The sequence below is a fragment of the Aedes albopictus genome, chromosome 1, assembly GCF_035046485.1.
Source record: "Aedes albopictus strain Foshan chromosome 1, AalbF5, whole genome shotgun sequence".
In the NCBI taxonomy this organism is placed as follows: domain Eukaryota; kingdom Metazoa; phylum Arthropoda; class Insecta; order Diptera; family Culicidae; genus Aedes; species Aedes albopictus.
Genome location: NC_085136.1, coordinates 186,276,595 through 186,292,921, shown reverse-complemented (window position 1 = coordinate 186,292,921; position 16,327 = coordinate 186,276,595). Strand labels below are relative to the sequence as shown.

Genomic DNA, 16,327 nt, shown 5'->3' with positions numbered 1-16,327 from the left:
ACGCTTTGAACAACAAAAAATTAAGTTGGTGCACAACATGATGCTTTACAACTTCGCCAAATTTGTGTGAACAAAACCCGAACATAGGTTGTACGTGAAAATAATTCAAATGTTATTAAACATTATGCTGAATTAATTCGTCATAATGGTGCCTGTTAAATGAGTGATTGTTAGTTGGGATGTGATTGCTTCTCAGGCCAATTTATACAGGACTTTTTAGTACCGCGGCTTTGCATCGGTCTAACAATTATGAACGTTCAGTATGCTCTTACCGATAGAGGCTGTTTGTTGGGCTGTTCAAACCATAAGACCAGTTGTTGGACATAGAACTCCCTCCACTGATGTAGGCTCTAGGCAGCTTCCCTGAAGTATCCGTGCAATTTCTCAGTACAATGCTGAAAGGGCAATCACGTCAATCAATCTACAAAGTTGAAGGGTAACCGTATAACAAAACAAAAACATCGACCAAAACAAATTGCCTAAATAAAGTTGATTCACACATCGCTTTTCCCGTAGTATAATCCGAAAAGAATGAAATACTTTTTTGTATCTCTTACAACATTAGCTTTATTATTTTGTGCATAAATCATGAGATTCACGTCCGGTCTCGGTGGAACCATAGACTAATTGATGGAACCTTTATAGAATCCAAGAGAGGGTCTAAGGTACAATTTCTGGAGATTACAAGCAGCACTTGTGGAAATTCCAACCTCAAGATTATCAATATCTTTACCCTAGAATAAAAAGTATTGGAATAAAATCAAATTAAGGATATGAATAAAATTATAAGAACCGTTGATTTCGACTGACAGACACAAACAATTGAAAAAATGCGGGATTTCAGTGATTGCTGTGATTACTGAATTATATTTCAGTTCAGTGTCGAACATTTTATAGCATATGGAATATAAATAAAAATATTTAAAATTAATTAATATTATTGGAGTGATCACCCCCGTAAGACAAACTATTCCGAAAACGCATTGGAGCGCCCCTCCGACTATGCTCCTCCATCCTTACCTCCATCAGCTGGCAGCATAAGCAGCGTAAAAGAAATGTCAGATTGGATCATAACAAACCACACCAACCGAGAGAGAAAATCTCACGCACGTGTTGCTCCTAACGTTTAATGACTCAAATAAAGCAGAGCGTTGTCTTATTTAAAAAAAATGCTGCGCATGGCATAGTCACTCTAGTTTCAGGTTAGCGTGCGCACCGGTGCGAAACCACAGTTGACTAAACATTTTGTTTCACCCCTGCGTCGTATTTTTAGCGGCCGCCGCATGCGAGGCGGCTGCCGCTATCAGCCGCTATCGACACGCGACATCGACGGACGACGAGCCTTTTCATTGATCACCAGCTTTTTCACGCAGTGAACATCGATTCGAGTGCTGCCTTCTGTGCATTCAACGTAACAAGAAAAAAACGGCCGATATCAAAATTCTAATAAATTTTATAATTACAAGTGCTAAAATCAGTTTCATTATTAAATTTGTGCAGTTCTAACTACTGAATTATCAAAATGTCTCAAGTCGAGAAGAAAACCGGTAAGTTTTGAATGGGACATTTTCTTTTGCGGTTTTTTTTCATTATCGGTTTGCCATGGATTTATCATGTTTGTTCTTGTTCATTTCCAGAACAATCCACCGGAGAACACGAGACCGATACTTCGAAGGGTAATTCTGGTAAGTAAATCATACCAAAATTTAAGTGGTCATATTTTTGCCGCGAGTGCCGGCCAGAAAAAAATGGTGGCGGTGAAAATAGGCTTAATTTCAAATTTTGAAATCTGGTGTACACTTCCGCATATAAAAAAACGCGGTATTTCGAAAAATCAAACCGCGTTCCACTGAAGTTTTTTTTACGCGGTCCGTTGTAAAAACCGCGTTATTTGCAAAAACCTAGCGTAACATGTGATAAGGGCCCAAGTCCAAAATGTAAACATTGAGAAATCTGGCTTGAGAAGGTTTCCATGTATCGCGTTACATTTGAAAAGGACCTATCCCCAGAACGTAAACATTGAGAAAAATCGATGCAAACATTTTCCATCACATTTCCTATTCGTATTTCACAGTTTTCGGATTTTTCAACATGCTTTTCGTTTTAATGATACAAGAATAGATGTATCTATGCTTCAATAATCAATTTTGCATTAAAAGTTATCAAAAAAGTATGAAAAATTATAGATAAACATGTTAAGCTAATTTGAAAAGTTTCACCCGGTGTAGGGGTAGGCGGGGCATTATGGACACCCGGGGCAGAATGGACACCCTCAATATTTTGAAATATGCGAACTTTTTAAAACTTTTAATGAATGGAGAATATAGTTCATTTGTCTAAAACGTAGTTTCAGGAAAGAAACATTCGAAATTAAAATTATACTTGATTTTACACGAAAAAGTTGCGTTCTCCGTTTTTTGTGCATGGAAATTATAATTTTCACACCATCTAAAATAAGATTTAGTGGTTAATTTATTGCAGGTCGATTGAAACCTGATATTTATAGAACCCATGCAAGTAGTTTTGCAGTGTCTACATGCTTAACATGCAGTCTTCCCAAACGAACACCAAACTCGCTATGTACTGCTGTATTTATACTCCGCCTGTACTCTGACTGTGCGTTCGTACCGCAACTCACAAATCTGTACCCAAACGTGTACTTATGTTCAAAGTTCGTTTCAAACACAAGTTCGAACATATGTACAGTACATGTGTACCGTGCGAAACGAAGTGGGAAGCAATCGTGCAAAAAAGAACTTTCTCGAATGACGATTGACAGTTCGGCACCAATCGTTTGCCAATCCGAACGCCGCTTCGGGTTTCATTCTCGGTTAGTGCTCGGATCGATTTTCGTTTTGTACTTCTGTGCGTACACAAGTTTTGTACTTGAGTACTCTTCGGTACGGAGTACGGTAGCAAACACGGGTACTCCGATGTTTGGTGTTTGATGTTCAACACAAGTGCGAGAAAACGTACAGAAGTTGAACATGTGTCAAGTTTGTGGGAAGACTGTTAACATGTTTATATTTTCTTTTTTATTATATCAAAAATCAAGTTTGGAAATATCTTCTGCTGCCGGGGCAAAATGGACACTCACCTTTTTGAAAGAAGCGGCAAGGGAAAAATATAACCTAAATCACAAACCAACCAGATTCTTCGATTTCAGTATATTTTCGGTTAAATGTTCACTATAGTAGACATAGGGTGAAACAAATTGGTCAAAAAACGACAGCAGTGGAAAATAGTTGTTCTAGGCACAGCTGTACATTCCGACAAAAACGAAGCTTTATCCAAAACAGCCTGAATTTAAATTAACTGAACAAAAATGAACTACTTCGGCGTATTATTCATCCATAATAGTTGTTTTGTAATGAAATTACTTTATAGGTGTAAATAATGTACTAAATTCGTAAAAGTCTCATGGTGTCCATATTGCCCCATGGGGGTGTCCATTCTGCCCCGTATGCTTGAAGACGGTCATGAAAAACTAACATTTTTCATAACACTTTTTGAAGTGGATAAATCATTTTTCTTCATGAGCATTCTTATGCAATAGATGCTAAACAGACTTTAAAAGGATACATGTATCAAAAAACTAAACTTTTTTGACATCTTGCCAGGTAAAGTTGGCAAAAACCTTAGGGTGTCCATATTGCCCCGCCTACCCCTACGCCTTATTGTGAGTCTTTCTAAAATTTTCTTAGCGTGGGTTGGTCCCCCGAGTGAGTCCGTTGTTGACATCGTATCAAGGCTTGGCCGTTTTTGAGAGAGAGAATTCTCGCTCTCGGCCCTCGGGCCGAGAGCCGCTCCGAAAATTTTCGGTTGTCGGCTCTTTAAACGAGAGGACCAACAAATGAAAACAAAATTTTACCGTTACTGGCCCATTTGGAGCACGGGCTTATGAATGATTGGGGAAAAAGCAATGATCGGCCGTTTTGAAGGTGGGGTTTATTCTGATACGATTAACGGTTAGGCGGGTGATGTTTGCACAGTATGTTACTGTTGGGGGATGCTATGGAAAGGTATCAAAATCGATTTGTTTACACTTTAGGGATAGGCTCTTTTCAAATGTAACGCGAGGTATATTCATAAACCGTAATTAGACATCAAACACTGTATTAGTTACACTTATGCAGCAAATAATGCGCATAACTGCTCCCTACATGCTATCTAGCGCCAAAATAGCATACTACATTGAAATTCGTATAAAAATCTGGAGCAACATTTGGAAAGGGCCCAAGAGGTCTTGTGTCTTTTTTCAAAAATGCTCCGTGGGGCAGAACAGCAGCCCGCCCACGCAAATGAACACCGTTATCCAAAAGATCGATGTTTGCGCTATCTGGTAACGGTCTTAGTTTGTTTGAATAAGCTGATGGGGGCTCAGGAGCGACGTTTGAAGCCATTGTTTACCAATGCTTGTATGTCGTTTTCAAATGTTGCTTCAGAAGTTAAATTTTCGAATAGCAATGGACATTGGCCCTTCAGAAAAATTTCATTGACTTAGTCCCCAATACTTTGGTCTTTTGACAATCATTAAATGACTTAGGCCCTAGTACATTGGCCCTATGAGCAACTATGAATCGACTTAGGCCCTTTTGAATTGAGCTAATTTTGAGTAGAAGGAAGTTCGTTTGCATAACTTTTCTTATATTTCGACACTGATTTTTTATTTGGGCCTAACTAACATTTTCGAGTTCTCTTCATCGATCCTCTCTTTGTGTTATCACAGAATGTGTAGAGTTTTCCAAATATTGTTGGTTGAAATGTGAAGAAGACGACTACATGTTGCTATAGAAACAAAAAGAATAATGATTTTGTTTGTTTTGATTAAATTATTAGCGAAAGAGAGAGTCGACGAAAAGAAATCGATCAAGTTAGTGAGGCTTTTATGAAAAAATCATTGTCGATTTTACGTGGTTATGCAAGAAAGAATCAGATTCAAATCAAAACCATGAAAAATCCAAGTAACTTCTGGCACGTTTGGCCTATGTAAAATTTAGATCTAATTCAACTTTTGCTTCGACTTCGGCCCAAAAGGAACTATGAATTTACTTAAGCCTTTTGAAAAATCATCAAAAAAGTCATGATAACATGGGGTTTTGGCGTAAGTGAGGAAGTATATCGATAGATTAAGGTATGCGCACAGCAAAATCTGGCCAAAGAAAATCAAGCTGTAATAATTCATTCCAACTTATTCCCAAACCAAAAGCAATTTATCGTAAAAAAGCATTAATTTACTTTAAATCAACATCAAGACATTGCTGATTTGACTTGTTATATCCGTCATCTCGAGTTTTGAGCTTGAGTCCTTCCGTAAAGTTTTGCACAGTACCTTCGACCGCATGCCAAGAAAATTTTACCACCTTTGTGTCAAAATCAATCTTATTTTTCGATGAAAGCTGTCGTTCTTGACATTTTTTGAAGGTTCCAATTCACGGTTACTGAATATTTTTCAATTGGGTTGAGTTTTGAAGTGTACCTATGAGATTTTACGTTTTTTGGAAAAATGCAGTACAATTTCTACATAGTTTTCTGCATACAAACGCAAGCATTCTCCGCCAAAAACAGGGGACAAAAATCAATTCAAATCAATACACAATATCTAAGCTTTTGAATAAGGGGTGCCAGCCATTTTTCCCGACATTTCCCGTAGTGAAAAAGATGATTTGCTGTACATGTATTTCTAAAAGTTCGGTTTTTCAAACCACAAATTCATATTGTTGACCAAACTATGTATTTCTTGCCAAACTTCGATTTTTTCTTGCTCTTAAGTTGATCTGCAACCTTTCCAGGTTGTAATGATGTATAGAACCGAATACTTGAAAGCTAACTTAGGTCTGCGGGGACGGTCGCTTTAATGTACCTTGTCAGATTTTCAGCACGTTTGTGCAAAAACTTTTCGAGGGCTTCTTGTTCCCTTGACTCTATTTTAAACACAATGTCAAAATATATCCCGAAGTAAATATTTTTCGATTCCTTACACAATAAGCTTTCATTTGCGCCAGAGATTGCCACGATTCGTTGAAAATAGAGATATTTCTATCCAAAATGCGGTGGCTAGATTTTGCTGTGTGCATACCTTACGTGAGACTTGATAGGAATAACGAAAAATCTCGTTTGTTTACATTTTTAACTTAGGCCCTTATCACATGTTACGCTAGAAACGTAAAATCCGCGTTTTTACCCTTATGGCCGATTTTTTCACCCTGGCTTAAGCGTTATTATTAAGCCAGGTTTAAACCTGGCTTAACGCTTAAGCCAGGGTGAAAAAATCGGCCATAAGGGTAAAAACGCGGATTTTACGTTTCTAGCGTAACATGTGATAAGGGCCTAAGTCAAAAATGTAAACTCATAGTTAACTATGAGCCTCTGCACGAATTTGCCCTGTCCTGTTACTCCCACAGAACATTTGACTATAGGCTAATCCAGATGACCCCCAATTGTAGAGGCGCTTGGTGAGATAAGGAGAAAATCGTTTGTTTACATAAAAAACCCCGATTTAATCCACCTATGGTGAACAGAACCCTTCTTACACTTATTAAAATTATTGTTGTATTATTTGTATTTAACAAATTTATTTTGTGTGATTGACCAAAAGTTCTAGAAAATATTGTGGATTTGGCATCTAGTGCATAGGTTCCCAAACTTTTAGGTCGCGCGACCCCCTTTTGCCAGCAGACGTAGTTTTCGCGACCCCCCATATAAATTCCCTCATTTGTTGTCTGTTACAGTAAAATATTTTACTGTCCCTCGCGACCCCCTGGATGAAGGCTAGCGACCCCCCTGGGGGGCCGCGTCCCATAGTTTGGGAAACCATGATCTAGTGGATTGGTTTCCAAAATAGCATCATGGACCATGGACTAAATTACCAGAAATGCCAGACAGCTCCTAGAATCTTGTATGGAATGTTTAAAAAATAGCTTACATATTCTGGAATATTGTATCTTTTGTTAACTGCCAAAAGATCTTGAATCGATTAACAAATGGGTAAGAAAATCAGCGAGATACACTTTGTCTAATATATCTTAATCAGTCGATTAAATTAGTTCCGAAGTACTTGGTATTCATGGTTATGGTGTAGAAAGGACAAAAATGATATATCTACTAATGTCGTTTTCGTTTTTGCGGTGGTGCTACACCGGTGTAGCACTTTTGCACCGAAAATGTTCGTTTTTGATTTTCGTGCTACACCGGTGCAACACTTTTTCTGCACCGCGCATGTTAGTGTAGCACTCAAAAAATCGGGAGTGTAGCTGGTGCACACCGTGTCCACCAATCAGCGTTGGCAAAGTTGTCAATATTTTGGTGTTTACACACGCACACCAATGCAACTGCACCGAAAATGTTCGTTTATTCAGCAAAAAGTGTAGCACGAAGCGGTGTAGCACCGCTGCAAAAACGAAAACGACATAAGTTAATCAGTTTTGCAGGGTGGCCACTCAACCGGGAATTCCGGGAAAACCGGGAATTACCCGGGAATCGCAAACAACCGGGAAAAACCGGGAAAAAACCGGGAATTTGCTTAGAACATAAACCACCCTTAAAATTGAAGGTCCAGGATAATAATTTCTATTGCATCTACATGAGAATCATTATTTTTTCTTAAACATGATCAATATTTTTGTAATATAAAGATACAATATCGCAGATACTAAATGCAGAGTTCAAAACTTAATCATAAGATTTATTTTAGATTTTTCCTAAATTTTGATTTTAAATTATGGACTTTTTTAATAGAACTGTTGTAGAAAATTACCTACAATTGTTTTTGAAAAAGCTAAGGTACTTATAAATGGAAAACTTTTAATAATGTGTCTTGGGTAGGACAGTCAGTGTATTGTATCATTACAGAAAAAAATATTGCCATAGGTATTAAAAAAAATACCTCATTTTACCGCAGTGTTCCTTTACAATTACAAATTAGTATGATTTTAGAAATTCTGTTAACTCGATCGTCTTCAAGAATTTCATAACATTATTTCCAGTATTCCATGTTGGGCATGTTCTTTAGATACAATCGATTCTTCCAGGTTGCCTAACATTTCTCTTGATGATAAACCAAGGTTTTTTTCGCAGATTCTCCTAGAGATTTCTCCAAACATTCATTAAGAGATTTAACAAGATATTTTCCCAGGGATTTCTTGAAACGTCTTACAAGTAACTTTTCCAAAACAATTCAACCATATCAAGCAGTTTTACCAATAATTTCCTTTTTTTCAAGAAAATTATTGATAAAATTATAAATAATTTCTAAAGACGTTCTGAAAGATTTTACTTGCTTTTCGTCAAATACTTTTGGAGTTATTTATTTGGGAATTCTAACTATATTTTACCTATTTGATGGATTTCTTCAGGAGCCCCTCTTTCATTAGTACATATACTGTCAAGCTTCTCAACAGTGAACATTATCAAGGAATCCTTTACTAATTATTCCAGAGATTCCACAAACAGTTTTTACATTCCAGATTACCTTTGCAAGTTTCTTCAAGAGATTTTTCGAATAATCTCCCAGGGATTGCTCCAGTAGATTCTCGAGAAATTGATTTGAGTTTTTTTTTTCAAAAATTTCATTTGGCATTTCTGTTAGAAATCTCTACCCTAACTTTGAATAGAGCATATCTAATATGTATAAAATTCCGAAAATACTTTCTTGAGAAATATTTTAAGTTTTTAAGACTAGAGAAAATATGGGCTTCTTACTAAATGTGGCCTATATTGGATTTTGTTTTTCCACCAAAGATGCTCTAATAGCAGGGCTCATTCGCTTCTAATTGTTAGGCATGATTTAGTTTTCGCTTTGTTCGAGATTTTACTAACGTTTTCTGAATTTTGAATGTTGATAACGTGCACATAACAAAAGAACTTCTGGTACAAAAATTCAAGTATTTTTTTGTCATTTTGAGCGTTAAACAATTCAAGCTTAAAGCATAAAATTGAGCAGTTATGGTGTTATGTTACAGGGCCCATATAGCCGAGGCGGTAAACGCACGGGTATTCAGCATGACCATGCTGAGGGTGACGGGTTCGATTCCCGGTCGGTCCAGGATCTTTTCGTAAAGGAAATTTCCTTGACTTCCTTGGGCATAGAGTATCTTCGTGCCTGCCACACGATATACGCATGCAAAATGGTCATTGGCAGAGGAAGCTCTCAGTTAATAACTGTGGAAGTGCTCATAGAACACTAAGCTGAGAAGCAGGCTTTGTCCCAGTGAGGACGTTACGCCAAGAAGAGGAGAGGAGAGGAGGTGTTATGTTGTTGGGGAATTCAAAAAATATATAAATGTAAAATTTATTAAAGCCGCCATAAATTGTCAACCTCCTAGAACGCGATCAATTGAGCCAAAAGTCTACTTCACTTGGGCTGTTTATGATGAATGATATTTTTTGACATTGTTAGACCTTTGACTATGGCGCGCTTCCAGTAAGGTTAAACTGTTTACAAAATTAGAAAAAAGAGAAAATAGAAAATGGCAATATCAGTGTTCCGATTTAACCATATAAATCAATTTCTAGAAAACCGGGAAAAAAATTTAGGTACCGGGAAAAACCGGGAAATAACCGGGAATTTATTTTACCGAGTTGAGTGGCCACCCTGGTTTTGGCATTAGGTAGTTAGTTATTTTGGCTGTCCGGTTCTTGCATTTTTCCCACAATATAATAAATGCTAAGCTTTTATTTAACATATTGTTAGTTTTAATAGAATTCCTAAGTATTTGTAATTTGTTATTTATAATTCTGTTGAAAACAATAACCTGCTAGTATAACAAGTTTTTTTTAGTTTTTATTAATGTGTATTTTAACTTAAATGCTAATTCTACACTACAGTATAACATGTGAATATAATAATAAAAAAAAGAATTAATCGAAATACTCTTCGAAAGATATCTCAGTAATCAAATGTCGAATCGAAATAAAATATCAGGGCTTTTTACAAGGATATTGTAGCTTTCATTCGGTGCTTAGAGAACCAAAATCGGTTGACAGACGGCTGAGTTATTTATTATGGTACCCTTGGTCAAAAATCTCTCAAAAAGTTAACCTGTATTACTCCCAAATACTCTTCGAAAGATATCTCGGTAATCAAATCTCCAATCCTAATAAAATTGTATAGGGTTCTACTAGAATGTTGTAGCTTTTATTTGGTGCCAGGAGAATCGAAATCGGTTGACAGATGGCTGAGATATTTGTTATGATACACTTGGTCAAAAATCTTAAAAAGTTTAGATGTATGACTCATAAGTACTCTTTGAGAGATGTCTCGGTAACCAAACGTCCAATCGAATAATAATACAATAGCGTTCTACTAGGATGTAGTAGCTTTCATTTGCTTTCAAGAGAACTCAATTTTTTTTGTAACGCACATACACACACACACACACACACATACACATACAGACATTTGCTCAGTTCGTCGAGCTGAGATCATTAGTATATGAGACTCGGCCCTCCGGGCCTCGGATCGAAAGTCGGTTATTCGAGCGATATTTATACCCTTCTTATGGGTGTAAGAAGGGTAAAAATTTAATCAAATGTCGAATAGAAATAAAATTTCAGAGCCTTTTACAAGGATATTGTAGCTTTCGTTTGGTGCTTAGAGAACTCAAATCGGTTGACAGGCGGCTGAGTTATTTATTATGGTACCCTTGGTCAAAAATCTCTCAAAAAGTTAACCTGTATTACTCCCAAATACTCTTCGAAAGATATCTCAGTTATCAAATCTCGATTCCTAATAAAATTGTATAGGGTTCTACTAGAATGTTGTAGCTTTCATTTGGTGCCAGGAGAATCGAAATCGGTTGACAGATGGCTGAGATATTTGTTATGATACACTTGGTCAAAAATCTCAAAAGGTTTAGTTGTATAAATCCTAAGTACTCTTCGAAAGATATCTCTGTAACCAAATGTCCAATCGAAATAAAATTTCTGGGCGATCTACTAGGATACTGTAGCTTTCATTTGGTAGGGTATCGCGCCACTTGGGCGGTGGCTTCTATATTCGTCTGTTTTCCATTATAACTCAATCAATTTTGAATCACTTGAAATGTTGTACACGGGTAGATACCATACCTATCTCACCACATTCCAAAAGTTGTGTCAATTGGTTCAAATTTGACTGAGTTATAGTGGAAAACAGACGAATATAGAAGCCACCGCCCAAGTGGCGCGATTCCCTACCAAGAGAACCCAAATCGATTGACAAACGGCCGAAATATTTATTATGATACACTTGTTCAAAAATCTTAAAAAGTTTATATGTTATGACTCATAAGTACTCTTCGAGAGATATCTCGGTAACCAAACGTGCAATCGAAAAATAATTCAATGGCGTTCTACTAGGATGTAGTAGCTTTCATTTGCTTCCAAGAGAACTCAAATCGGTTGCCAGACGGCTGAGAAACGTACGTGACTTTTTTTTGTAACGCACATACACACACACACACACACACACACACACACACACACATACAGACATTTGCTCAGTTCGTCGAGCTGAGTTCATTAGTATATGAGACTCAGACCTCCGGGCTCTCGGGGCTCCGGATCGAAAGTCGGTTTTTCGAGCGATATTTATACCCTTCTTATGGGTGTAAGAAGGGTAAAAAGTCAATTTTTTGTCGTAAAATTTTACTCATTTTTGATCTAGGAGTTGCTATTTTCCATTTGCAATGGCTTTCATTATCATCATTCTTGATGCTCACGCCGACAGACATCGGATTAGCCAGCTAACAAAAAATCCGGAAGATCGCCCTCCGGAGGCACAGCAAGAGCTCCTCAAATTAATCACATAAATTGTTCGTAAGTACCTACCGGAACTAAGCGCAACTGAAAGAGAAGTTAATTTTCTTTCGAAAAAGTGCTCGTTTGTTTCTCTACGATGCGGAATTCGATACGAAAAAGTGAAAAAAAGTGCACTTTGCCTATGCTGCGCCATGTGAAATTTTGGAGGAGTCACGTTTTTCTTAGGGTTCTCATTCCTGCCATCAGATGCGGAGGGATCGTTAGCTTCCGTTGGAGTTGCCTATATTTGGACTATTTTTAATAAAGTTGTGCTTTTGTCCGCATGTACAGCTGTGCGTAAAACAATGTTTTCCACTGTTGGCGTTTTTGTCGAATTTGTTTCGTCCCCTGTCTACTACAGTAAACATTCGACCAAAACCATACTCAATTCGAAAAATTTGGTATGTTTGTGATTTAGATTGTGTTTTTCCCCTTACCGTTGCTCCCTCATAGATGAGTGAACGAAAAAAAGATACAGTAGAAAAACCGAACGTTGTATTGTAACAGTACTATTTAGAACCATATTGTTACAAAAGACACCACTGGCCAAGTTCGCAGGGGTTGACGGTATTAAAGTGAAGGAGTTTCATTTTGATTATTGTTATGTAGTGTTCTTTAGTGAAACATATCACCTTTTTAACACTTTAATGCGCCTCCAACGGTTCATCACGAACCGGCTGCTGCAGATGGAGTATGGCTGATGATATGCATCAGACATACTCGATAAACATGGAGGATCCGCCAGGGCTCATTAGAGTCTATTCCCAAGCAATAGTTCCAAGTCGGTTGGATTTAAGAAGGTTTTGATGATCGTTACAAATCCTAATAAAAGTATTGTAGGATTTGTGACAGGTTTTGAAACCTTTTACAGCCAGCTGACTTCAAAATGTTGTTTGGGCTCTATTTCCCACGTTTCTCGGTTGATTTTGATTAGTAATTTATTAATGTCATAGTCGCTTTTTCGAATTTTTAGAATGTTAGTTGGTCATATTTTCTTTAAATAAAGCAATAAAAATCGACCGAAGAATCAATAGTGGGAAGGAGATTTGCAGCACTTAATTGTGCTGATAGATTCGAAGCTAACGTGCGAACACTTAAACGCATTGTTGACGTCAATGCGTTCGACGTGACATTTTGGACAAAAACTGACTGCTTTTTACTAACTGAACAACGTTATTTGTGTATGACTAGGTTGACATTTCTAGGCTACGCTTGAGAAAATGACATGGTTTATCTAGGTGGGACCGATAGGACAATTGAATGAATTTGAATATTTTTCATAGTATTTATAGGGGGAAGAATACATAATAGTTAACAATCTTTATTATTTTAAAATTTGGCTGACCAAATCTTAGATGGTATTATGACACCAACAGAAAAAGTTCAGTTACATGTTTCGGTGGGTTTTGGACCAATGACAATTTAAGGACACAAGAGATGAACACAGATAAGTAGAAAACGATTAGCGAAATCAAGAAAACAATTTGACACAGGATCGACTATATTTTAACATACGAGGTTCGACTGATTCGATAAAAAAAAACATACTACAACTGGCTTAACGAGGAGGAAAATATATTGAACCTTACCACAAAACTAAACAAGAAGACAAATACAAACCGTGTGACAATAACACTACATAGGCAAATCCTGACTGACTGACCAATTGAAAATTTTCCAATCTTCTACCGTAACTTTCTGAGTCAGTTTGCAACAGTGTCTTAATGGATATCATTTTCTGCGTACGGCTGGTAAACTGCTTCTGAAAGATTACGTACTCTTTTCTATCTTCGGGTCTAGTGTAGAGGTTTCGTTTCAACTCTATTCAGAGTGCAGCTAGAAACCCAGCAAAAAAAAAATAGGATTTGTGACAGGTTTTGGAACCTTTTACAGCCATCTGACTTCAGAATGTTGTTTGGGCTCTATTTCCCACGTTTCTCGGTTGATTTTTATTACATAGTAATTTATTAATGTCATAGTCGCTTTTCGAATTTTTACAATGTTAGTTGGTCATATTTTCTTTAAATAAAGCAATAAAAATCGACCGAAGAATCAATAGTGGGAAGGAGATTTGCAGCACTTAATTGTTCTGATAGATTCGAAGCTAACGTGCGAACACTTAAACGCATTGTTGACGTCAATGCGTTCAACGTGACATTTTGGACAAAAACTGACTGCTTTTAATAACTGAACAACGTTACTTGTGTATGACCAGGTTGACATTTCTAGGCCACACTTGAGAAAATTACATGGTTTATCTAGGTAGGACCGATAGGACAATTGAACGAATTTGAATATTTTTCATAGTATTTGTAGTGGGATGAATACATAATAGACAAGCAATCTTTATTATTTTAAAATTTTATTGCAATCAACTGACCAATTTGGCGTATGTTTATCTTAGATGGTATTATGACACAACAGAAAAATTTCAGAAATTCAGTTACATGGTTCTGTGGGTTTTGGACCGATTAGCGAAATCAAGAAATTTCACAGGATCGACTATATTTTAACACTGATTCGATGAAATAAAAAACAAACATACGACAACTGACTTAACGAGGAGAAAAACATATTGAACCTTACCACAAAACCAAACAAGAAGACAAATACAAACCGTGTGACCATTACACTACATAGGCAATTCCTGACTGACTGACCAATTGAAAACTTTCAATCTTCTACCGTAACTTTCTGAGACAGTTTACAACCGTGTCTTAATGAATGTCATTTTCTGCGTACGTCTGGCAAACTGCTTCTGAAAGATTACGTACTCTTTTCGTATCTTCAGGTCTAATGTAGAGGTTTCAACTCTATTCAGAGTGCAGCTAGAAACCAGGCAAAAAGAATATATATATTTTTTTTCCGCGCGAGATAATGGCGGACGCGATCGATTATGCTGCGATGCTCACCACTTACAGACACAGGAACAACACAATACTAAACACTAAACACCCGCGTATCTATTGCTTTTGCTCCCGCGCGAGCCAGTGGCGAACGCGATCGATAATGCTGCGATACTCATCAAATACAGGAGCAATGCATGCACAGTATCGAATAACACAATACTCTTGATTAGCTTTTCAACGCGGTTCGACATACAAAAACACATAGTGAAACGGCAACAATGGGAAACTTTTATTAAAACTATTTTTGTCAACGCAGGCCAAAACAGTGTCGACTTGGGCCACGATATGCCTACGTACTTCTGTGTGTTGAAACAAAAATAGAGGCTCATAGAAGCAAACGTAGGGAAAGGGTGCGGTGTTAGAACATAAGCACAGTGTGCTATCGCCGTAATCACTAGGAAAAAAAAAAATTTTTTTTTTGTCGTAAAATTTTACTCATTTTTGATCTAGGAGTTGCTATTTTCCATTTGCAATGGCTTCCATTATCATCATTCTTGATGCTCACGCCGACAGACATCGGATTAGCCAGCTAACAAAAAATCCGGAAGATCGCCCTCCGGAGGCATAGCAAGAGCTCCTCAAATTAATCACATAAATTGTTCGTAAGTACCTACCGGATCTAAGCGCAACTGAAAGAGAATTAAATTTTCTTTCGAAAAAGTGCTCGTTTGTTTCTCTACGATGCGGAATTCGATACCATAAAGTGAAAAAAGTGCACTTTGCCTATGCTGCGCCATGTGAAATTTTGGAGGAGTCACGTTTTTCATAGGGTTCTCATTCCTGCCATCAGATGCGGAGGGATCGTTAGCTTCCGTTGGAGTTGCCTATATTTGGACTATTTTTAATAAAGTTGTGCTTTTGTCCGCATGTACAGCTGTGCGTAAAACCTGGCGTAAAACAATGTTTTCCACTGTTGGTGTTTTTGTCGAATTTGTTTCGTCCCCTGTCTACTACAGCAAACATTCGACCAAAACCATACTCAATTCGACAAATTTGGTATGTTTGTGATTTAGATTGTGTTTTCCCCTTACCGTTGCTCCCTCATAGATGAGTGAACGAAAAAAAGATACAGTAGAAAAACCGAACGTTGTATACAGTACTATTTAGAACCATATTGTTACAAAAGACACCACTGTAAAAATAAATATACAAAACAATAAGATGTAATGTAGACATCATACAGTGAATTGTAAATAAGATTTTTACAATATATTATACAGGTTGTTAAGTATCGTAATAATACAAAAAAAAATCTATATTTTTGCAAAACCATACATTTTATTGTAAACTAGCTGTACCCGACAAACTTTGTCTTGCCTACTGTGTTTTTTTTGACGTTTGAAGAACCAATTCAATTACAAGTCCCCGGTCACAAAATGTATGGAAGACCCATTTTCATAAACTCATTTTTTATGTTTTTTGCCTCATAAACCTCTCTCTCTCTCTCTTCTTGGCGTAACGTCCTCATTAGGACAAAGCCTGCTTCTCAGCTTAGTGTTCTATGAGCACTTCCACAGTTATTAACTGAGAGCTTCCTCTGCCAATGACCATTTTGCATGCGTATATCGTGTGGCAGGCACGAAGATACTCTATGCCCAAGGAAGTCAAGGAAATTTCCTTTACGAAAAGATCCTGGACCG

The 16,327-nt window shown here is 37.2% G+C and overlaps 1 protein-coding gene across 1 annotated transcript in view; it reads left to right on the top strand.

The window, feature by feature from the left end:
• Positions 1-1,313: 1,313 nt before the first annotated feature.
• Positions 1,314-16,327, top strand: part of LOC109419656 (uncharacterized) — a 31,919-nt gene continuing 16,905 nt past the window's right edge. Inside the window, exons 1-2 of the mRNA XM_019693889.4 lie at positions 1,314-1,547; positions 1,638-1,685. Of these exons, the coding sequence (XP_019549434.3) occupies positions 1,523-1,547; positions 1,638-1,685 (73 nt within the window). The 5' untranslated portion in view covers positions 1,314-1,522. The remainder of the gene's footprint in view (positions 1,548-1,637; positions 1,686-16,327) is intronic.